The 24,747-nt window shown below is 34.8% G+C and overlaps 1 protein-coding gene across 1 annotated transcript; it reads left to right on the forward strand.

The window, feature by feature from the left end:
* The first annotated feature begins 8,980 nt into the window (after positions 1-8,980).
* On the forward strand, positions 8,981-24,341 carry LOC138318792 (uncharacterized). Its single transcript, XM_069261490.1, has 2 exons — positions 8,981-9,069; positions 16,979-24,341. Exon 2 carries the CDS (start codon positions 17,040-17,042, stop codon positions 18,543-18,545), a length of 1,506 nt encoding a protein of 501 aa, XP_069117591.1. The 5' UTR covers positions 8,981-9,069; positions 16,979-17,039; the 3' UTR covers positions 18,546-24,341.
* The last annotated feature ends 406 nt before the right edge of the window (positions 24,342-24,747 follow it).

Genomic DNA, 24,747 nt, shown 5'->3' on the forward strand with positions numbered 1-24,747 from the left:
CATTATCGCAGCAAATGTAAAATGTTGAAGTCAATGCTATTGTGATTGTCCCCATCCTAAATGCCTTTTCATTAGTATACAGTGAAAGATTTTGATTTTTATACAGCGAAGGGTAATGTCTGTTAAGGTATTATTTGCAGACACATAATCACTTCTCTTTGTCGAAAGCACACAAACCTGAGACGTCATTAAATGTAAGGTAGCTGTCTATCGTGGGAAAGCTCAACAACTGAATACGAATTTTGCCGTTGGAGCACATAAAACAAAAAATGAGTAATAAATTATGCAAGTCACTGCGATAACTACTGATTTATCTTCTAGATACCACAATAGTAATCTTTCCTGGTTACAATAACAATCTTGGCTGAAGTAGTTCACAATCCGTATCTATAGCAACAGTTTATGTTTGGATGTAAGAAAACATTGCTATATTTCGATATCAAGAAAGATTTGAAGATCTCAAACATGAAATGAATTAACATGGAACACTGACACAGAATGATAAAACAATATTCTGTATTTGTTTATATAACCGCAATTATCACACCGTAATTACAATAAACGACACAATTCACTATAACATGTTGTGGTTTAGGACAAGGACGTGCCATGTTTGATAGTGGAGGAAACCCGGAGTACCTGGGAAAACACACCGACAACAACCTGCCCCACATATATGATTCCAACTCGCGGCCTAGAAGTGGGGGGCTCTTGGAAAGCATTAATGACATGTGTTACTTTAAAGTGAATAGTCGGGCAAAGGAAACCAGTCTAAATGCGTTCTTTGGCCTTCCAAAAGTCATTGCATACCATAATGATGGTCAAGTTCTGCTTACGGTAGCCATGTTTTGTTTACTACGGAGAGTGGTGGATGTTGCGCATGCGTTAAGATTGAACTGCACTGATAGCCGGTCGGGAGGATTTTTAGGATTCCTATAATATATATCAATTTCTTCGCATACAGAGCGATTTTGATGGGAGATTTTATTTTTCTATTTCATAAGAAGTTATACTGGATATATTAACACCATTTTTACCGATTTTAGCCTTTATTTGCCCGACTATTCGCTTTAACTGAGTACACAAATATTATCGGTTAACGAGTTTTTTTTAAGTAAGCGATTATTCGGGTTGCTTTAACACAATTTGTAAACTTGTAAAACCATTTGTGATGTGGAAACGATATCATTCATATGTACTTAGTGTAACATTTAAATAAAAATCAAAACGTACAAGATATGTCCTATCTGTCAAATGGCAAGGTATGGTACACTCAGTCACACCACAGCTGGTCCTTAGGCAACTTCGTCAATGACACATGACATGCATCTCCACAATATGACAATGGCATTACCGTTTGTGAAGTCGCATCTGGTGGCTGGAGCGATATATAAGAGAAGAATAAAATAGCCTCAGAAGAAATTAAGAATTTCGCTAGATTGAGTTGCAGTATAAGAATTACTTAGGTGGATTCATGATGTGGAGATGCTGTTAAGTGGGGTTTAACGTACCGTCACGTAATCGTTCCTCCCGGTACGAGCAATGTGTGTGTGTGGAGATGTGTATCATCATTAATTAAATTACATTCTCAGGTATTTTTGTATTACATCTCCTATATAACAATACGATCAAATTAATTATTAAACATTTCATTTCATTAGTATAACTTGATGTTTCTAGTTAGTCTGGTCCCTGCTAGTTCCATATACTATGAATATGATACCTTTTAGCAGCATAAATCCTGTCAAAATGTAGGAATTGAATTTAAAACCCTTACATTTGTGTTCAATTGAGGAAAAGAATGTCGTCCAAGTGTCATTTAGAAAATTATGCGGATCCAAATTTTTCAATAATATTATTGTAAGTTTAGGCGTGTTTCATCAGATCAATTATATAGAACATTTCGAGAGGAGTTTAGATCTTCATCCTTTGTGGTACTGTTTTGATCGATGGTATCAATCTCAAATGGACGAAAAGTTGCTTTCAATATCCAACGTTACATTTGTATGTTTAAAGTAGTTTTACCGTGTACTTATATGCATTGCTTCAATCATCTATGCAACATATCAACATATATACACATCACTTTTCAGCTGGGTGAATAAAATATTTAAACTGTGAAAAAAATATCAAATAAGTTTAAACGATCATATCGGCTTGACAGGGAAACATTTAGATATGATATTCACATCGATCGGATGATGCAGCGGTCTTTCCGTCCCCTTTCCGTCCCCTTTCCGATGATTCCCGATTAAAGGAATAGCTCGTTATATTAGAACACGTCACCATTCTTAGAATTATTACCTTATTTATTAACGTTTTGGCAATCGTTACCACGCAATTTTTAATACACAGCACAGTTTGTATTAACTTGTTGTGATTTAACGATATTTCAAAATATTTACTCAACAGGAATCCACCGAATATATATATATATATATGTTATGTGGTAGGGACTGATATATCAATATGGTTAGACTTACATTTCACACCTGCATACAAAAGAGGGGGCACTTATTTTGATATACAATCACTTTGATTAATACTTATAAGACGGAGCGACCTCGTGATGAATTAAAGATATCCTATTGCCAAACAAATATAGCATGCTCACCTAGCAACACATAGACATTTCAATACAATAACTTTAGGTCGACACTGTGATTTATTTGTAGAAATATTGGTAGACTCCCTAATACTAGTCACCTAGCAACACATAGATATTTCAATACTATAACTTTAGGTCGTTTTCGTGATTTATTTGTAGAAATATTGGTAGACTCCCTAATCCTAGTCACCTAGCAACACATAGACATTTCAATACAATAACTTTAGGTCGACACTGTGATTTATTTGTAGAAATATTGGTAGACTCCCTAATACTAGTCACCTAGCAACACATAGATATTTTAATACAATAACTTTAGGTCGTTTCGTGATTTATTTGGATCAATATTGTTAGACCCCCTAATACATATGTTTCTATATAGTTAGCCTATATACACCGACATTACATGAATCAAGACGTGTATCAGAGGTTTTACTGTCCTTATATCCACCCCTGGGATATTCCTATGCAAACCTGAAGGCTGTATAGGCGACACCAGATAAGACCACAGGGATCTGATTATTAGTTACAGATTGTATAATCTTGGAACCACCAGAGTGTCCTAAGACCATTTTAGACGTTTTAGAGGTCTAGATAAAAAAAAACAGTAAAAACATACTCTACATTATACTATATACTCTGATGGGTCCATGATTATATAATCTGTAACTATTTCTCAGATCTCTGTGGATGAGACAGGTTCTTTGGTCTTTTGATACACATTAAAATAATCGAATAATGGTATACTATGTGGCTTTGAAGTTGGGCGTCGCTGTCTCTGCAATCTTTGTCTTTGTAGGCTTGCGACTGATCAGTTGTTTCTCCTGAACTGCGCATGCCTTCAATTTTGTTATTAAATATTCCGAGGATGGATATAACGACAGTAATAGTAAGCCCTCAAGTATCAAGGATGCAGAGGGACGGGATCTTTTTAGGTGTTTGCCAGTATTTTTTTTTCGATAATGAAAATTTATATTTGTGTCATTTTTGTGGTCTAATGTATAATGATCTCATATTGCACAGTGTACTTGAATGTAGCCACACTGAGAACTTGCGAGACCAATTGTGGTGTATTATCAGTACTGTGAAAGATATAGATTTTGTTTTTTATCTCAATTCAATGTCAAAATATCATCTACTGCATGTTTTCTTCTTGGTGGACTATTTAACTATCATTTATCTCAAAATGAAATGGAAGACTTCAGACTAAATTCAATTATTATTGTTAACAAAAATGTTCGTACAAAGTGGTATCCATAACTGACCTTTTTTCTTTTCTTTTTATTTTTTTAGGCAAATATTTGATTGTATTAACTTCAACTGAAGTTATATGGCTTAATCTTGTGAACTCCAGAGTATTTGTATTATGTATGTTTTTGTGCTAGCCTTATATATAGACTTTTGATACGTCAGATCTCTGTGGATGAGACAGGTTCTTTGGTCTTTTGATACACATTAAAATAATCGAATAATGGTATACTATGTGGCTTTGAAGTTGGGCGTCGCTGTCTCTGCAATCTTTGTCTTTGTAGGCTTGCGACTGATCAGTTGTTTCTCCTGAACTGCGCATGCCTTCAATTTTGTTATTAAATATTCCGAGGATGGATATAACGACAGTAATAGTAAGCCCTCAAGTATCAGGATGCAGAGGGACGGGATCTTTTTAGGTGTTTGCCAGTATTTTTTTTTTTTTTTTGGTTGGTAATTTAAATAGGAGATCAAACACCTTCTTTAATCAACGTATGCTAAATTCGGAAGTCTACAAACTCATATGTGTTTAGCTTTCATCTATCCATGTCTAATAAAGTCTGAGTGTAAAGTTCGTTATCACAGTTGTATATTATGGTTGCCACTTTCATATTACTGATAACTGATTGTATCTACTATTGTATTTACTTGTGACCAATCTTTTGCGTTACAGATTATGTTTTAAGAATTTGATCTGTATTGTGACATTGTTTTCATGTTGGTACTCGTTATAATGATAATAACATATATGCATGTAACATTTCTTTCTTTACCTCCTTGGTACCCCTGAGTAAGCATTGCGTATTTATACATCAAAAATTAACATGATATACATATGTATTGATATAATGAAAACAACAGTGCAATTAGTGGTTCAATTAATTGGAAATTATGATTTAGTTCTTTGCATAAATACGCAAATAAATGAGGACAGCATGTAACAAATAACAAAACTCATTAGAATCTGAGTGCAGATTACCACACAATAATAAAACTCTATTAGTCGACATTACAGAAGACCTACTAAAACAGAAAACGAAATATGTTAATTCCGGAATCAAGTCATTAGGCCTTACATCCAATGGTAATTCCGACTTAAGACGGAACTACTTGACACATTAAGAGGTATCAGAATACTGGTCTTAAACAACAATCGGTTACCGGAGATGCTGACGTCACCAACTACAAAACAATGTCTAGCATACATTGTTGTTGTTCTTGATATACTGCCTTTTCATTACGAGCGTTTGGTGAATTGTTCTAATATATCCTGTTGATAGTAACGCCGTTCATAGTGGCTACTTGTCAAGGAAACCCCCTCTTTTTAGCAGGCTATAGTATCATCAATTGTAAATGGGCTGATAAAGGTAGGGATGAGAATTATATAACGGGAGCTATATTCTACCTATGTCTGTGCCTATTCCAGTGTCTATTTTGCATATTACAGAGTTATCTGCACTTGCGGGTAGGTATTGATTGTGACGTCATGTGTTTGCGAGCGCAACGTCATAATTTTCTGAGAAAACGACGTGAATAGACCATTTGCCGGTTTCCAATAGGTTAGCGATTAGAGTGATCTCCCTTGAAACACAAAAGAGTTCCACCGAATAAAAAGTTGGCCTTTAGTACTATTACTCAAATAAGAAAGTGAGCTCAGTTGAATTGAAAATCAAAATGTTTTTGCTTGTATTTAGTTGTTGAGTGCTTTAAATCAAGCTGAGAGATATCTGCAAAGGCTGTCAACACATTCATTTAGCGATAAATCCAAATGTATCGTGCGCACGTGCAGCCTGTGCCGGGCATAGCGAAACGTTTTATTTATCGGATTCAGCTTATCTTTACAGTACTTAATATATATTTTCATCTGCATTTTTATCAGATTTAATGTCACCGTTTATAAGCCTATTGTATGCTAAAATATTGAATGTTATAAGGGGCGCTTAGTCCGCTAAACTTGCCTATATTATTAGGCTTTTTAATTTTTTTGGTCTAATATATAGTCTGTATATTAGGCAAAAATAATTTTAAAAAAACTTTTGATATCGGCAGGTTTAGCGAACTAAGGAGCGCTATGCCCGGCACATGAAATCAAATTGACGCAGGCATATTTATATACATGTAAGTTATTAGCTTGTTCTTTATATCGACCTGGATTGATAATAAAAGTTCAACTTTAAGTATTTAACGATGTAGATTCAGAAGCGTATACAAATTTTCATGTTCATTTTAGAATTAATAGAACGTCTATTGATTACATTTGTTTTACCTGCATCGCAAATAGTGCCAATGAGAATTAATTGATACATACGCTAAAAGTTGTACATGTACTTCGATCACCAAAATGTCTCTAATCTGGTACAGTGTATAATTTCCCACTGATTCATTTTGATTAAACTTTAAAATTATTATTAAGTCAAGACATGCTTCTAGATACATGTAGTAATAATCTACTGTACAAGTATGTGTGCAATTGTTTTTGCAACATTTTCCCCTCGTTGCTACTGACGATAACCGTGGTACAAGTATCTAGAATGTCAATTAAATTGCCGAGAAATGATGTTTCACTTGTAATAATTAAACTTATGCAGATTACATTTTCAAAACGAAGTAAGTAACTTTGATCTCAAAATACCAGGAAGTTGCTAGAGAAAGGATTAAATGCGTAACATTCATAATTTGCTGGGGAGATGTAAATGTGTTCGGCAGGTAATAAGATTTGCATCCACATTGTTTCAACCATGTGTGTGCCCCTTAGATTGTCACTGTTTGTGTCTGGGCATCAGTATACGTTTTAAGTAAAATATCGATAAGAACTTTGATTGATAAGCTGATGATCTGAAGATAATAAAAAAATTCTAAGTTGATTTAAAGTGCTAAGTAAACTAGCAAAATAAATGTACACGAACGTTATGTCAACGTACTAAGCAAAGCGATCCTTGTTTTTACATAAACATTTTCTTCCTTATTTGTGATTTTTATCATTTGTGCATTCTTCCGTTGTTCCAATAGTAATTACACTATATATACATTATTGCACATACAGTTGCATTACTTTATACATCCATGTACAGTTATCAATCTGCAATAGGATAAACAATGTCTATTTTATTTCATTGAAAAAAGATGTTCCACGGTAGAAGTTGATCCTGCATATCGCACGACTATGCAACTTTGCTGTCATGTAATAGATTATTCACAAATACATTGTAGATCATTTATATATTAGATGTAAAGTATATAAACACATGTATTTAGAAACCTCATATTTGACATTTATTTTCAGTCTAACGTTACTTTGAAAATGGTTACCTCTATACTAAGACGAGACGGGCCGACATCGCGAGTCGACCAATGCCTCTTTATAATTAACAATCTTTGTTTTCATATTTCCTGTATGTAGTTCATATACACTTTAACTTCGAAATATGCAGATAGGCGCCGTGTTTTTGTCTGCTATTCAATAGTTTTTGTTCGTAGTGCTCATGTACTGGAGACTAACGTTAGCTAAGTTTTATATAAATCACCCCATTCCTTTAATTTTCAAATAATTACTGATTTGTGTTGTATTTGTGACGTTAATAATTTGAGAAATGAAATGTCATATCTCATTATTAAAGTAAAAAAGAATCGTATTTCATAGAAGTAAGCACTTATTATAATATAGCCGCTTCGGTAACTTGTCCGGTTGTCCCGGTTGCCGCTTAGGTGTTTGCAAAGAAAATCGCTTACGTCATTGAGAACCGCTCATAAAAATGACGCCACAAATGTGACTGTGACAAATCTTTGTCTGAAATCACAAGTGTTTGTTTTGAAGAATTTTGAAGAGATTATTTCTGATTTTGGACATTATGAATTGGCCATGTCTTGTTAGGCCTAGCTGGCTCTGGCTAAAAACGATCGTAGACATCGTGATGCATGACTGAATAGATTAATTGCTACCATTTCACACCTTTATTAAAGTTGGTGTAAACACAAACATAGCTACCTGCATTATACAAGGGTCTGATATGAGTCTTAAGCCCTGAGATGAAATCAAAATTGTGCTAATGGCTTGATCTGGTGTAATTTTTGTGAGCTTTTTGACACTTTCGTTCAAATGCTGAAAATCGGGTTATGCATTCTAAAAACCGGGTCAACCCGGGGAAATCGGGTGAGTTGGCAATACTGCACAATGGATACCTAGCTGCAAGGGAACTAACTCTGCAATATGCAAAGACGGAATAGATAATTTACAGAAGTGTTTTGATTGACGATAAAATTCGGTACAAATATTGTACATTGAAATAATAGGGTCTTCGGTCTCACCTACGTTTATCAGCTGAAAAATGAATTCTGATTCTACTGCATGGTTCACTCAAAAATGATAAAAATTGCTGAAAAGATCGATATTTGTTTTTAAAACATAAGTGCCCAGTCTCCCACTGTTTCATCAAAATTATCACCCAACCTCAAGCATTTTGGTTTCCAGATACCACTGTGCTTAATTTGCTAAGATAAGGTTGAGACACCCATTCTTAGCAGCTGGTTACACTCTAACAAATAATGATAGGGAGTCACCACGTGACGGCACTCCGCCAATCATTTGGGGACTTTTCTGTCCGAGGTACGATAAAGCCTTACATGTATATCCATGGTGAATTCTCGTGCCCGGATAGAAATGGCAATACATACCCATGACACCTTATCATAATTGTGTCGCGACAGATTTCTGTCAGACAGTACACAGGCAATGTAAACTGCTTTTGGTTTAATATTTTCATGTTAAATGGCATTCTTTATATAATCTTCAATTTTGGAGAAAATCAATAGAATAATAAGGTAACGGGAGATGTAAACGACAAATATGAAATATTTCGTAATTGTTTTCATTGTATTAGAACCAATTAAGTACTTCCTATTAAGTATTTTCCCGTGTAAAAACTTTATGCTACTACATCATTAACAATAATATGGTGGTATTAAGTATTTATATTACACTTGTAACATCAATAGAGATCCGTGATCGACGATATCGTCATAGATCCTTACACTACTTCTTTGTTGTCTATACAAAATGTCGCTATTGGTTTATATGGCGAGCCAATCCTATGGCAGGGAATTCGAGATGTCCCTAGGAGACGATGCCTATAAATATCGCATTTCGCAGCTTCCACAATGTTGCCTCCAATCGAAGACTAACTGAATGAAAACAAAGAGTTGACACACTATTCCAGGTGAGACATGTTTTTCTAAAAATTATTATTATACATGTATACTTGTTTAATAATTGACCCAATTCAAACCTGTGGCCAAACAGATACGTTGCTGCCCAGTACTGGATTAGCATCATTCGTTACGTTAGGGTGTTGGTATTTACCCTCCATATATGTAATGCGACAGTAGTACCTTTGTAGCATTCATTAGCAGACAAGTGATATTGTTTTCTGCTCGAATTTCTTACTTAGAACCAGAATCATAACGGAAGGGACTTTATGGGCCGTTTAAAAGACATGATTGTTTCTTAATCACAACATTTTAACTGGTTAGATTCACATGGTTTAAGTTTTTTTTATTTGTTTGAATGCTTGATATGTTTTTTAAATGTGAAAACACAACTTAAATAGCAAAGGTCAATAGCATTATCATTTCTCAACATTGATTTGGAATTTATCGCAGTATAGAGACATCTAACGAATTGAAAAATAGACTTTGAAATGGTCCCTGTGTTTAATTAAGCTAAGAATGAGAATTTGTTGACGTCAGTGGTTGCTTGCTAAATGATGAATTTCAAAATGGAAATGTTGGCTAAAGGATCATCACTCATAGAGGTAATATTAATACAATTTGGAACGTCAGAGATATTTAGATTCAAAATATGAATTCAGTTAAATGAATACATAACAATTTTAGAATTTCGGGATTTTTCATCTCAGAACGCACCTCATTGCAATATGATAAGAGTTTGAGTAGATGGACACTTCTTTCTATCTAGAGTTATGATACGTAATTATAGACTTGGCCATACACCATAATGACCAGCTTTGATTTAATACCATTCAATTAACCTCACCAGTTTAAAAAACATTTAAAATTTATGCTAAGAGCGCTTAAAAGTTTTGTTTCGACCATTGAAATCAGATATAAATTACATATATATTGTACTTGTTTGGATTGCCACCACACATCCATTATATAACAAATTCTTATCCATATTAATTGACTCATCTTAACGTTATAGCAATTTTCCAATCATGCTTTTCTAATATTCATGTTTCATCAGATTGACTCTTTATAAGAGTTGATAGAATAATGATAATCAACCATTCAAATTAGATTTACATAATTTCATATATGTTTTTTTTATTGTTGTTGTAATTTATATTTCTTTTTTCATTTGTAGCTGTCTTTTTCTGTAATTGTGTATTGGTTTTGTATGTCTTGTAATATATTTTGAAAATAATTGAAATAAAAAATAGATAAAAAAATTGTTTCAATGCATTTACAAAAATGTAACTTATCAAACGCGTCTATTATTGTAGCTATTCGTTTTAGTTTAAATGAATATTTTTACCCCAGATGTAGGGCGACATGATTTTAACATCCTTAACAAGCCCATTTTAAGAGAATGAAGCTGGAAGAAAACATTAAGTGACGCTAGTGAACTTATCGCCGTGTATGTATGTTTCACTACAGCTAAGGAATTATTTTTTATAACACCAAAGTATTTTTCTCACACCACATCAGTAAGATGTTTTAACTACATATATTCAGGACAGGGAATCCTAGGTTATTTGGATAGGCAGTAAAAAGATCAGTAGTGATACACAAGTAAATGCATGTATCTCCAATTGGTAGAATTTATATCTTCCATGTCCATGTGAATCCTTTTTAAAACATCTTAAGAATCTGTTCTGGTGAAAAGTCAAAACTTTCTGATGACTAATTTTTTTCTAATATGGATTTTTTGTAATAGGAATCCCTATCAAAGTGTCATTTTGGACTGAAGAAGGCTCTATAGTGGCTGAATATATGTTCAATAGAAATGATTTTTGATTTTACTTGGAATTTATTTTGGCCTTTTATTTCGGATTAATAATGTACTAGTTTTATACCGTTTTTACCTCATTATGCTACCAATGTCAAAAATGTTATAAAAATAATATGGTGGTGTGCTTGATTTTGACTTATTACAGAACATAGATGACTATTTGACGTAAATTGTGATTTCACCGGAATTTCACTTTTTGAGCATACACACGACGAACTAAGGCAATATCTGATAAACATGAATATTTGCAAAATTGACAAAACCAATGTTCTCTTTAGAAATAATAATATCACACAGTCAACCCATTAAGTTTGTTCAGAACAACTGTATATGTTACCACTACCCCCTAAATTTTGAAGATGAAAATACCTATTCTTAGAGATACTTACCTACTTCCTTCAAGAGTAGGGGAGCGTAATACGTACAATGTCAGAAATAATCAAGATACACCGTCCAAAATTATAGATTATCCAATTCTTATGAATCTTTTTTTCCGTCTACTGTTAGGTTATGGAATAATTTACCAATCGATGTCAGAGAGCAACCATCTATCAATTGTTTTAAATCTAAAATTCAACGCAACCTTGACGCATTACCTTTATTTTATATAATAGGAAACAGAAAGTTAAATGTTTTACATACAAGGTTGCGACATGCTTGTAGCGGTTTAAAATATGATTTGTTTCGAGTTAATATAATCAATGACCCATCATGTGAATGCGGAAATGAATGTGAAAATGTTGTGCATTATTTTTTAGAATGTATATTATATAGAAGACAACGTGAAATTTTATTTAACAACATTTCTCAATATTGTAATGTCACAATTAATGTTATTCTTTGTGGTTCTCCAAACCTGTCAGACGAGCAAAACGGATATATTTTTAAATCCGTACAGACCTATATAAAAATAGTAATCGGTTCTAAGATCGCTTAAGAATATTTCACTTCAACAAACTTAACCCCCCCCTTCCCCCCTTTTTTGTTATTCTGTTTTTCTTCCAGGCTTTTCAACTCTCCTCTTCTAAACAAATATCTAACTCTAGAAAATCTAATTGGTTATAGTGTATATTATTGTAGATCTGTGTACTGTATACAATGTAATTCTGGGAGAAGGCGTTTCTAAGTTGAGATAACTTGTGCCTTATCCCTATTGTTATGTTGAACAATAAAAATATGTTTAAATCGATACTTACAATAAGCGGTATATACGTATAAGCATACGGATATGTACGTATTGGAAGGGGAGCGATCATTCATTATTCATTAAATATTTCATATTTTCTATTTTCTTATTTTGACTATTGAATTTAAAATAAACTCATGCTATCGTAATTTGTATGTTAGAAGTACAATACTCTTTAGCGTGTCAATAAACATCTCTGGAAGGCTACCCGCACAATCGAATACACACGATCATTGCGTGACTGCCGTGTATTTTGTACCTATGTCACAGTGTGTTCTGTGTGGTACCTAGGTTACGGGTAGGATAATACGGTTAACGTTATAGCCTGTTTCATTGTACAACGATTGATTAATATTATGAGATCAGAAGAGGGGAGAATTACAATGTGTTATACAACATATTTAAGTATTATTGTAAGTATCCCTATTTTACAGTTTTTGCAGTTCAAAAGAGCATAAGTTGCTATTTCTAAATCTATCATAAAATAGGGGGTCAGTGTGCTTTTTTGTCCCGATACTTTTCAGGATTTTTCGCTTAATCTTCAAATAACTTTATCTTTACTAAAATGTAAAAAAAAAAAAAAATAGGTTATGATTATCATATTCATATAGGTGAACCTAAACAATTACAGCAAAAATAATTTGACATAGCCAAAAATGGCCGTCAAATTGGTCATTTCTTGAAATTATGTATAAAAAATCCTATAAGCAATAGATTTTTTTTTGTACATATTTTCCTTGGTACAAATTGAGACAATTAGTGTTTGCAAATCACAAAAACTCTTTGATTAATGTTGAAACGAGACTTCAACGAGACTGAAACCTCACCAGACACGGTTCTTTTTAATTTTCTATGGAATAGTAGCTCAGATAAAAGTTAACGATATATAGTTATCCAGAATTATACAGACTGAGGTTTAAAAATGATCCAATCTTACATCTTTTATAGATTCATTAAAAAATGACTGGATAAGAAAAAATATTTCGGTAAATGATGTATGATTCTAAAACCTAAAGTTAACACTATTTATTTGGCAAATGATCGAAGTGAATATCTTAACAAAATTATGTCTAATTTATAAGAATGCTTACGAGAAGGATGTACAATAAGGTATGGTACAGATTAATGGAGAACCAATTAGAAGCGGAAGAACAATCTGTATTTAAGACATCAATTTTGTACAATAAAAACATTATTGTTGAGAAATAAAACCCTTTTCTTCCAGTTATGGTTTAGAAAGGGAATTATTATCATACAAGACTTGTTAAAAGTGTTCTTTCCTTACATATGAGGAATTTTGTAATATCTATGATGTAGTCAGTATCATAGACTTATATCCAGCATTAAATGTATCTACAAAACCTAAAAATGTCAATCGAAAAATGATTGTATCACTATTTTTATGAATGTAAGCTATATCAAAACAAGCATCTGACGCTGGAACAATATCTGAATCATCATCATCATATAAATGTTTGTAGGTAGGTTTTATAAAATTATACATTATTGTTTACATGTACCTATAATCCTTCATCTCTAGGGATTCACATTGATACAGCTAGCAACTTACAATATGTCTGTACTATGTGCAACCTTATGAGACTTGGATTCTACATACATTTTACATACTAATCATGATATCCAACTTAATTTGAATTGTCTCTCTGTTTATATATGATTATCTTGTTTCCTTTTTTGTTATTTTAATAATATCATTAACTATTTAAGTGAGATAACTCCTTATTGGTTCTTGATTTCAATCAATGGATTGCTAATTGTTTAAAGCACATATGGACTTTATAGCCTGTATCGTATCTCTTGTGGCGAATAGGACCAATATCACCAAATAGACATAGTATCAAGTATATTTAGAATCATGTCATAATTTTCGGTTATTATAATTAAAATGAAAATTAAATGTTCATTTATAGAGTTACAATACATATGATCAATATAATATAGTTCCTCATCAAGGAGTTACCTCCCCTTATTTACATAAACCTCACCATGTATATATGTTTTATATAATTGTTTGTTTGTACCACCAATATCAGGAGAAGCATAGATAGGCTATGCCTGATGTATAATCCTTTTGACACATAACATCTTTTTAAGATATTTGGAAATTGAAAATAGTCTTGAAATTATATTGAAAAATACGGTAACCGTGGAGTCAAAGATGTTTTCATATAGCTGCAATATTGTAGCTCAAAAGACTTTTAGACAGAAAATGGTTTTCAGAAAGGTATAGCAGGTCGGGTACGTATATTTGTTCTAGTTTTCATAGCGCTTGTCAAAAATAACACTTTTATAACTGGTCAATGGGGAACCACTTTAGATTATGATCAAGAAACATGGAAAGACATATACAATATACCATTCATGTCTACCAATAATAATAAACTTCAGTTCCGAATTTCTCATCAGATACTATCAATTTACACTTATTAGAAAGGGAGACAATCACTCATTTGCTTTGGGAATGGCATGCTCTGAAATTCAGAACTTTTTAGCCAATTTTGAAAGTCTCGTAGATATTATGTTTATTCCATTTGTAATTAATAAAGAAACTCTGCTATTTGGAAAACTAGAAAATAACGGCATATATATAAAAAAATACATAATGAAATTGTTCTTTTTTTATCAAACACTATATTTACAAAATAATATGTTTGTATGGTTCATTTAATGTGACGGCTCTTTTAAAATTTACTAAAGAATTTTACTATGTTTCAAATATATAACTTATGGAAAACGAGAAAAACAAATTAATTAATTTACTAAATATTGGCAAAAATGGTTGAGCATGGAAAGCCCTGACAATTGATAAACCAGAATGTATTTTTATTTTCACATGTGTCATGCTTGTTTGTAATCTCGAGCAATAATTTCATTATGTAATATTTAATGTCTGTCTATCTTTTTGCCTCCATTTCTTTTCATTAACCCTTTTATTCAGTGGTTTTAACATGTGTATTTACGTATTATATTTATTCTTCATAACAATTCTTCATTTTACTTCACCCCTCTCTGCCTCTTTCTTTTCTAATATTTTAATCCCTTTTTCTCACTCTCCCTCTCTCTAAAATAATGTGATTACGGATGAATGAATGAATGAATGAATGAATGAATGAAAGATAATAATTGTGTTCTCCTATTACAATGAGGATGAAGGTCCGTCTATTGTCCTATACAGTTTCGTTTTACTTTTCGTTACGTGGTTTGGTGTTACCTGTGCATTTTATTTCCTCGACTACAGACCATATCCAATTAGGAACAATTCTGTTGGTACAATGATACCGGACAATGAGGTATGATAACAAATATCGACTAAATGCATCATGTTCTATTTGATTTCATGTATAAGAAAAACATACAGAATGTCGTTGAGCATATTTTGATAAAATGGTGCATTTAGATAGCTGCTTAACAGTCAAGTGTAAAATAAGCTTAATCGGCCTTGCAAAAATTTACAAAAGACACGACACTGTTTCCTACTTCATTTATCTATCAATCATTTGACAAATAACGCACGACCTGGTAATTATGATTATCAATGTATTGAATCGTTTTAAAAGTTAACATCACTTACATGTATATGCAATCAGCAAAATCCACATATTATTTAAACAAGAAGCCCAAAGTGACTTACTACATATATGTAGCACTTAAACGTAAACTACACACACATGTGGCGTAGTAGTGCTCAGCGATGTAAAATACGGTCACCAACTTCACAATTTGAACATCCGGTTTGATTGAACGTCGACTTCCTCATGCGTACTCATACATGCACTAAGCATGAATTGTGGACCTAAAACATAACTAGGTAAAATATAAAATAATTTGTAGTGTTTGGAATGAATATTTAAACATTATAATGCTGCCCCGCCGACAAATGGTACTGTTTATCTACAGGAATAGAAAAAGATACTTACTTTACACCATTAACATCGTTGAAAAGTTTGAGCTTTTTATTTTACCTCAAGATACAACTGTTTAAAATAATTGATTGATCCCAAAACAAATTATTTTATGTGTTTCTGTGTATAATAGATATATATATATATACACGAATTCAATTATTGCCCCAAAAAATATAAATATCCTTTATGCTCTATCGGTGGTGGAGCCGACAAAGCATAATGGAGATTCTCTTAAAAGAAAATACAAAAGATCTATCAGAGAATGAGGGCATGTGAAACGGTCAGTTATAAACCAGATCATTTACATCGCATTTAGTTCGTTGATTTTTCGTAGATTTAAATCAGTTTGAAACTACTATATATGAATTATGGTTTGATTACCAATACTGTTACTTGCATGGACTGACGACGAGGTGAAGATCGTACATGTAAATGACACATGATTTATCCAGGTTCACTTTCATCCAACAGCACAATTGGTCATCAGTTTGTTTGTTTTATATATATATATATATATATATATATATATATATATATAATTGGTAATAATGAGTGCTACTAAAGGCCCACTACCTTTCCGAAACTGCTTTTAATTTTTAAAATGGGAATGTAAAACGAGATCGATAATTTTGTAGAGTTGCAAAAGTTATTAATTTACCGTTAATACTACTCTCATCATCTTCAGAAAAAAATATAATTAAAATAAAATAAAATATTAATTTTCATAAAGGGGGTCGTTTTATGTTTGCCGCCGTCGCCCTAAATACCGCGTGATAGTTGAATATCACTGCACCAGATCGCAAAAAATCGAAATGATTCTTCAAAGTTATCATATATTGCGCAGGAAATCTTGCATTTGTTTGGTGTTGTTACCTCACCTTAGACCATCGATATGTATTTTCTTATGTTATAAATGTTTTTAAGAAACCTTTATATCCCATAGGAAAGGTAATGGGCCTTTAAACATATATTTTTATTTTCAGATCAGATTCCGCCAGTAAATCAAGTCCCCTATTTTTGTCTGCTTCCACTGAATATAGCCTAATGGATATGAAGAAGGGATCCCCCGTCACCGTGGTTCTTGGGCTAGCTACGTTATTGTTTGGGACCGTCATTCTAATTGTGTTCTTCTGGGTTTCACAAAGAGCTATGCACCCGAGAACATTGTTCAGCATTCCAATAAGTGTGTCTTTTGACATCAAAGCAAACGAAGCAGACGAAAATGGCCCAGGAAAAACCTACTTAAAAATCGAATGGAATCCGATAACAGCGAGAACGAATTTTCATCAGAGGGATGTGCTTTCCGCAGACAGTAGAATGGAGTCATTCGTCATTAAAGTGGACGATACGGAGGCTGTCGGGCTTTCCTTTATGAATACCACTCAAACATTTTGCACCGAGGACGATTCCTTGCCAGAATGGGTTGGTATTTTAAGACATGTTATGTTGGCAAACCAATGGCGTCAGGATACTGAAGCACACGAGTGTCAAGGAATCACGTGGAATACCAATCACAATGGCAATCCCATTCAAATATGTATTTATGATGACCAACTAGATTACGTAACACATCTAAACAGTCGCGCCGAGGTAACTACTTGGACCAAGACGGATAAGCAAAATATCCGTATCATGTCAGATGTAATGAATGGTCCGTGCCAAAATGTCAGCCGGGTAAATAACATCACACCTAGTAAAGTTCGGAAAGTCAAAAGGGATTCTGGAGTTCCAGAAATCACGTGCGTGTTTGTTCATGGATCGGGTCAGGAAAATTCTTCTGACAACATGATAGTTCATTCAAATATGATGGGATATTGGGGAAATATACGAAATTATACTTCGAAGTGCTCCTCACATAAATTCCTTCAGCTCAACAGCATAGACCACGGCTGGGATGCGGACTCTCTTCACCAGCTGTTCTGTAGAGTTGCTGCCCCTAATGGAACCATAAGTGACACTATTATATTCACACATTCCATGGGGAACCTGTTGGTCGCGGCTGCGTTATACAGGAATTATTGTACGTTCAATACAACCTCAAGTCGATGGTTTTCAGTGCAAGGTCCCTGGACGGGAACTGTCGTAGCCGACCTGATTTCAAATATCTGCACAAGTCCCTCATTGATTCAACAACCAGCACGGATTCTCTTTCGTATGCTAGGATGGTATTGTAAATCCTCTGAAGAGAGTGAGTTCGAATCCTACAAGACTCTGAAAACCAACTATATATCACCTACTGGCATTAGTTATGACAATCTGACAGAGGTCGGTCAGAATTACGTATCTGGAGTGATGTGTGGAACAAGCTTTTACGGACAAGGAAGAAGCTACCAAGAAAGTCTCGCTTTTTCTTTTATAGAGTATTTCAGTTACCTTGAACATCCCAACGACGGCATGGTGTCTTTCACTTCCTGCAAACTAACGAATGTACCGTTCGGAAACAGAAGTGTCAATGCATATTACAAAGGCCCTTTCAATCACGCAGACGGCACGTGCAAAAATGGCGGGGATTCTTGTATGTGGTATCACAACATGCTTGAAAGGATTTGAGTCGCCACCGGTATCACGTGTCAGTGACAAAAACGATATTACCTTTCACGTGACAGAATACTATATTCTGATTGGCTACACATGTGAGTTTGACCACAGGGGGCCAACTCAATGAAAATGGATATTGTCATACATTTTTTGTATTCGGTGGATTGACTGATGAATACATATAACAGTCATGTGATTTTTTCAGAAAATACGAGATTTGAAAATCTATTAAACAAGAGGCCAATGGCCTCGTAGCACGATGGTCCAGTTAATTAATGTTCAGTGATTGGTTTTGACTAATATTCTTGATTATCACTCATATGCACTATTTAAACTAACAATTAATTAGGACAATTCAAATGACCACTGGTATTTAATTGTTAGCAATGTTGGTATTAAAACAATCATAGATTTTTTTCAAGACAGATGTCATTCATCAAATGTTAAGTTATATATAGGTCAACAGTTTTATAAAAAAAATGATTTGTGCAAGAACATTTTTTTTCTGCGCAGGATTTTTGTGTGAGCGTATGCAGAAGCAGCATCTTCTTAGTGTGAATATTGTTGGGACCAATTCAAATAGCATCAACTTAACTTTATTTATTAGAAAATTTGATAAAATTCAAAATTTAACAATGCTGTTTATTCAAATTTATCAGAATATTATTATATGATAAAAAATAATGGAGGAAACTTTTTCCTGTATGATTGCTTATCGGTATCACACATGTACAACTATGTATAATCAAAGTGTTAAGTTGACTAGACTTTTAAAAGATACCTGCTGGAGGAGGGCTTAATTTCATTATAGGTGACAAAAAGTCAAAGATGTTTGGCTGTCCTGGTTATCAGAGGTAAACTGAATTTGCTTCAATACGTTGAAATTAATTACTTATCTTTTATCTCATTTTCTTCAACACAATATAAATTTCACAATTAAGATAACAATGCACAAGTTGTATTGGCTGGGTCTCGTCACAACAGAATGTGTACTACGGGTCAACAAATTGACATTGGCTGCTACAGTCGAGCTTTTCCCAGGGCCTTGATAACAAAATACATTAATTAACTCTCAACCATTGTTTTTCCCTTTAACAGTTAATGTATATGTAACACATTTACACACACATATAGGCCTATAAACAGCATCTAGATGAAACTAGGGCACATGACTTGTGACACTGTCCAGGGAATATAGATTATCCAACACAGGTAATTATGATGTCATGACACTTTGAGTAACATATTTCTTAATTGCCTTAATCTTTTCTTTAACTATATTTCTTTTGTATGAAGTGGTACCGTCGGCCATATAATTTCCCATAATACATTGTGTTTCTCATTTAAATATTACTATAGACAAAGAAGGAATGAAAGATGTTTTAATTCCTCAAAATACAGTTTATGTCTGTTTGTCGCCAAGTTTTATCAGTTCCGTCCTTATCTATAACTACATGTCTTTGCCAAATTTCATTGCTGTTAATGGTTTATAACTTGAGATATCCTGTTCACAAGGTGATTTTCAAAACTAGGGGGTATGCTATAAGCTACAATGGAGCTGCTACTACGCTCCATCGTGCTAAAAATCGGGATATTTACTATAAAACAGAGAAAGGGACGACAGGCGCCATATTGGAAAACATTGTAATATTCAAATTAAAAACGTATCGGAATATCTCTGACTAAACCGATCAAATTACACTGCAGGGGAAGTCACTCTAACCGCTCTCCACTAGGACGTTGCTTTCGATGTCACAAGTCAGAAAACGCCGGTAATTTTGGATTAAAATATTGCGTTCGACTATGTAGACATCGTTTATATACTTTTGCATGGTATGTGTGTGATTATGGATTATCGGACGACTGATTCGTGACTATGACTCTTGGAAAAAAGGTAAACCATTATGAAACAAGAGGCCCAGAGGGCCTGTATCGCTCACCTGGTTTGTAATGCCAAGTTATATTCTGAATACAAGTTCACTGTTTCTTTTCTGAAGGAATTTGAATATTTACCTCTGATTTCCCTATTGGGCCCCACTCTTACTGCTCCAGGGGATCAAAGCCAAAATTTATACGAATTCTGTTAATCCCGAGGATGCCTCTGGCCAAATTTGGTTACCATCCATGCATAACTCTAGGACAAGTAGCGATTTTTCGGATTTACCTCTATTTCCCATATTGGGCCCCGCCATCCGCGGTGGCCGAGTGGTTAAAATGTCCCGACATATTACCACAAGCCCTCCACCTCTGGGAAGCGGGTTCGAATCCCATGTGGGGCAGTTGCCAGGTACTGACCGCTGGTCGGTAGTTTTTCTCCGGGTACTCCGGCTTTCCTCCACCAACAAACCTGGCACGTCCTTACATGACCCTGGCTGTTAATAGGACGTAAAAATAAACAAACCAAAAAATGCCCCCAGGGGGGTCAGAGCCAAAATTTATACAAGTTCTGTTTCCCTTCCCCAAAGGATGTTTGTGGCCAAATTTGGTTACAATCAATGCAGAACTCTAGGACAGGTAGCGATTTATAGGATTTACTTCTATTTTCCCTATTGGGCCCCGCCCCTTCTTCCCAAAGGGGGTCAGAGCCAAAATTTAAACTAGTTCTGTTCCCCTTCCCCCAAGGATGTTTCTTGCCAAATTTGGTTACAATCAATCCAGAACCCTTGGACAAGTAGCGATTTATAGGATTTACTTCTATTTCCCCTATTGGGCCCCGCCCCTCCTTCCCCCAGGGGGTCAGAGTCAAAATTTATACATGTTCTGTTCCCCTTCCCCCAAGGATGTTTCTGGCCAAATTTGGTTACAATCCATCCAGAACTCTAGGACAAGTAGCGATTTATAGGATTTACCTTTATTTCCCCTATTGGGTCCCACCCCTCCTGCCCCTGGGTGGTCAGAGTCAAAATTTATACAAGTTCTGTTCCCCTTCCCCCAAGGATGTTTCTGGCCAAATTTGGTTGCAATCCATGCAGAACTCTAGGACAAGTAGCGATTTATAGGATTTACTTCTATTACCCCTATTGGGCCCCGCCCCTCCTGTCCCAGGGGAGGGGGTCAGGGTCACCATTTATGCAAAATCTGATCCCCTTTCCTTAAGGAAGTTTATGACCAAATTGGTTGCAATCCATGCAGAACTCTAGGACAAGTAGCGATTTATAGGATTTACCTCTATTACCCCTATTGGGCCTGCCCCTCCTGCCCCATGGGGTCATGGTCACCATTTATGCAAAATCTGATCCCATTCCTTTAAGGAAGTTTCTGGCCAAATTTGGTTGCAATCCATGCAGAACTCTAGAGCAAGTAGCGATTTATATGATTTACCTCTATTACCCCTATTGGGCCCCGCCCCTCCTGCCCCTGGGGGGTCAGGGTCACCATTTATGCAAAATCTGATCCCCTTCCCCTAAGGAAGTTTCTGGCCAAATTTGGTTGCAATCCATGCAGAACTCTAGGAGAAGTAGCGATTTATAGGATTTACCTCTATTACCCCTACTGGGCCCCGCCCCTCCTGCCCCAGGGGGGGGGGTGTCAGGGTCACCATTTATGCAAATTCTGATCCCTTTTCCCTAAAAAAGTTTCTGACCAAATTTTATTAAAATCCATGCAGTACTTTCTGAAAAGTAGCGATTTAAAGGAAATGTTGACGGACGGACGACGGACGCCGCGCCATAGCAATAGCTCACCGGCCCTTCGGGCAAGGTGAGCTAAACATAACTTTAAACGAGGCGGGGGTAAAAATGCCAATATGGCGACTGTCGTCCCTTTCTCTGTTTTATAGTAAATATCCCGATTTTTAAATAAATTTTCAAATCTAATGTTTTCTGAAAAAAATCACATGACGGTTATATGTATTCATCAGTCCATCCACCAAATACAAATATCCATATTTATTGAGTTGGCCCCCTGTGAGTTTGACAATTCGCAATGTTACCCGGGGAAGCGGACACTGAAGTGAATGCCATTATATGTAACATCGCGCTTTGATAAAGACGTCAAGACAGCAGACATGCTGTTGTGTACAGGGAAGGAAACGAAATAACAAATGTTGTTTTTCTACAAAAGATAGTTCAATAGTTCTGTACTTTAAATCCTCATGAAACTGCATGAATTACTTGTAACCAATCCCATTGCACATTTGGCAATTAAATATGTTTAAATCAAAACGTTTAAAGGCCCACTACCTTTCCGGAGCAAATTTTATAGGTTTCTTAAAAACATTAATTACATAAGAAAATACATATCGATGGCCTAAGATGAGGTTACAACACCAAGCATATGCAAGATTTCCTGCGTAATATATGAAAACTGTGGTGAGATTCGTTTCGCTGTTTTGCCGTCTGGCGCAGCAGTATTCAACTACCGCGCGGTAATTAGGACGACGGCGGGAAACATAAGACGACCCGCTTTATGAAAATTAACATTTTATTTATTTTAATTATTTTGTTCAGGAGATGATGATGGGTGTAGTATTAACGGTAAGTTAATAACTTTTGCGACTCTACACAATTATCGATCTCGTTTTACATTCCCATTTTAAAAATTAAAAGTCGTTTCGGAAAGGTAGTGGGCCTTTAAAGAAATACAAGGTTCTGCGACAAGATACATGTATATGGTACTTATCATGTAATAACATGTTTCTTGGAAACGGTAGCGATGCGTGGTGTCCCTTGAAGTGTTTCTATTACGATGAAATGGAAAGGGGGTCTGGCTGAGAGTAGTCCGCTAAACCTGCCTATATTATTATGATTTTAAAACAAAATGACCTAATATATAATACATAAGATCCCAATGAATAGGTATGTGTACGTTTTCCCGGGATTGCATGGACGGAGTATTAGAAACATGCCGCTGACGTAGCGTAGGCCAAATCTGTCCTACGATTTCACGTTTTTAAGAGGTATCGCGTGCTGACTATATATTAGGCAAAATAAATAAATAAGCCTAATAAAATAGGCAGGTTTAGCGGACTAGGCTGAGAGGGCACTATTGTTTCGTGAATAAAAGTGATCATCGTGCGATCGGACACCATCCCTCGACAATACTAGTGTCCTCTCAACCAGGCTATAATAGCTACCTGTCTCTGTCATGGCATGGATGAAATACTTATAAGTCATTGTGTATTTGTATTGTTGGCTAAATGAGAAGTTCATTGCAATACCCATGTGAGTGAGAATCCTTCCAGTGATGGCGGGCGACCCATTGTCACAATCACATGAGTATTTGTATGATTACACGTGAATTTATTTGTGGAAATTAGCATGGAAATGTCTTCTATCAGAAGATGACGTTATTGGTATTTATGGCGACAATTAGTACTTAGCGAGAACTGCGCGCTGACAGTAGTCATATTGAGAAATAAAGGTGAGTACGATAAAATGGCGCCAGAAATATGTGTTTCATCAATCTAAAAACGTCCTCGATATCCCAAGAGTTATTATCACTGTCTTTATATTCACCCTGAGCTATGTCTATATAACTGAAGACTCTGTGCACGACAACGAATGAGACAAGTAGTTTAGTCTTGCAATGTGCCTCAAAACGATCTGATAACAGTACACTTCTCTCTAACTTCATAAGAAGGTCTTAGATTGGTCACTTCATTTTCCCCCTGAAATGTCTTCAGTTTTGCAATGACACATTCCAGAAGTGGATATGACGACAGTGATAGTTACTCCTGGAAAATCAAGACTGACATGTCAAAACATTTATTTTCAAATAGTTGTATTTAAGTAAAAGGGAATGTTGTATAGATCGTATTTCTATGTGCGAGTTGTCGTATTAGTTTAATAAAAAATCATTCAATCTACAAATCTCGAAAATAGATATTGTTATTTTTCTTGTGCAAATTCAATTAAATTCATTTTAAAAATTCAAATTCGTTTTATTTATCTTTCACATTAAAAGGTATAAGAGAAAACATGTGTTCATATTGTTCAATCAAAATTTGCGGAAATATATACTTTTGAGAATATGATATCGGTTTTCGAAAATGAAAATTAATTTGATATAGTTTTGACCTAAAAGGGAACCCTGGTGTACACCTCGGGATGGCAACATTTAACCATCCCTAGCACAGGCCCCTGGGGCCTTTTGAATTTTTAAATGTATCTTACAGGTTAACTTCCATTGTACTACAAAATGCACCTGGGTTTTGTTAAATTGGTTCATGGGCAAAATTCAATGGTAGGTGGAACAGGTCTTACCTCAGAAGTAC

This window comes from Argopecten irradians, chromosome 3 (genome assembly GCF_041381155.1).
Source record: "Argopecten irradians isolate NY chromosome 3, Ai_NY, whole genome shotgun sequence".
Lineage (NCBI taxonomy): Eukaryota > Metazoa > Mollusca > Bivalvia > Pectinida > Pectinidae > Argopecten > Argopecten irradians.

Coding starts and splice junctions, on each gene's coding strand:
- LOC138318792 (XM_069261490.1), top strand. CDS start 17,040: ATGGATATGAAGAAGGGATCCCCCGTCACCGTGGTTCTTGGGCTAGCT.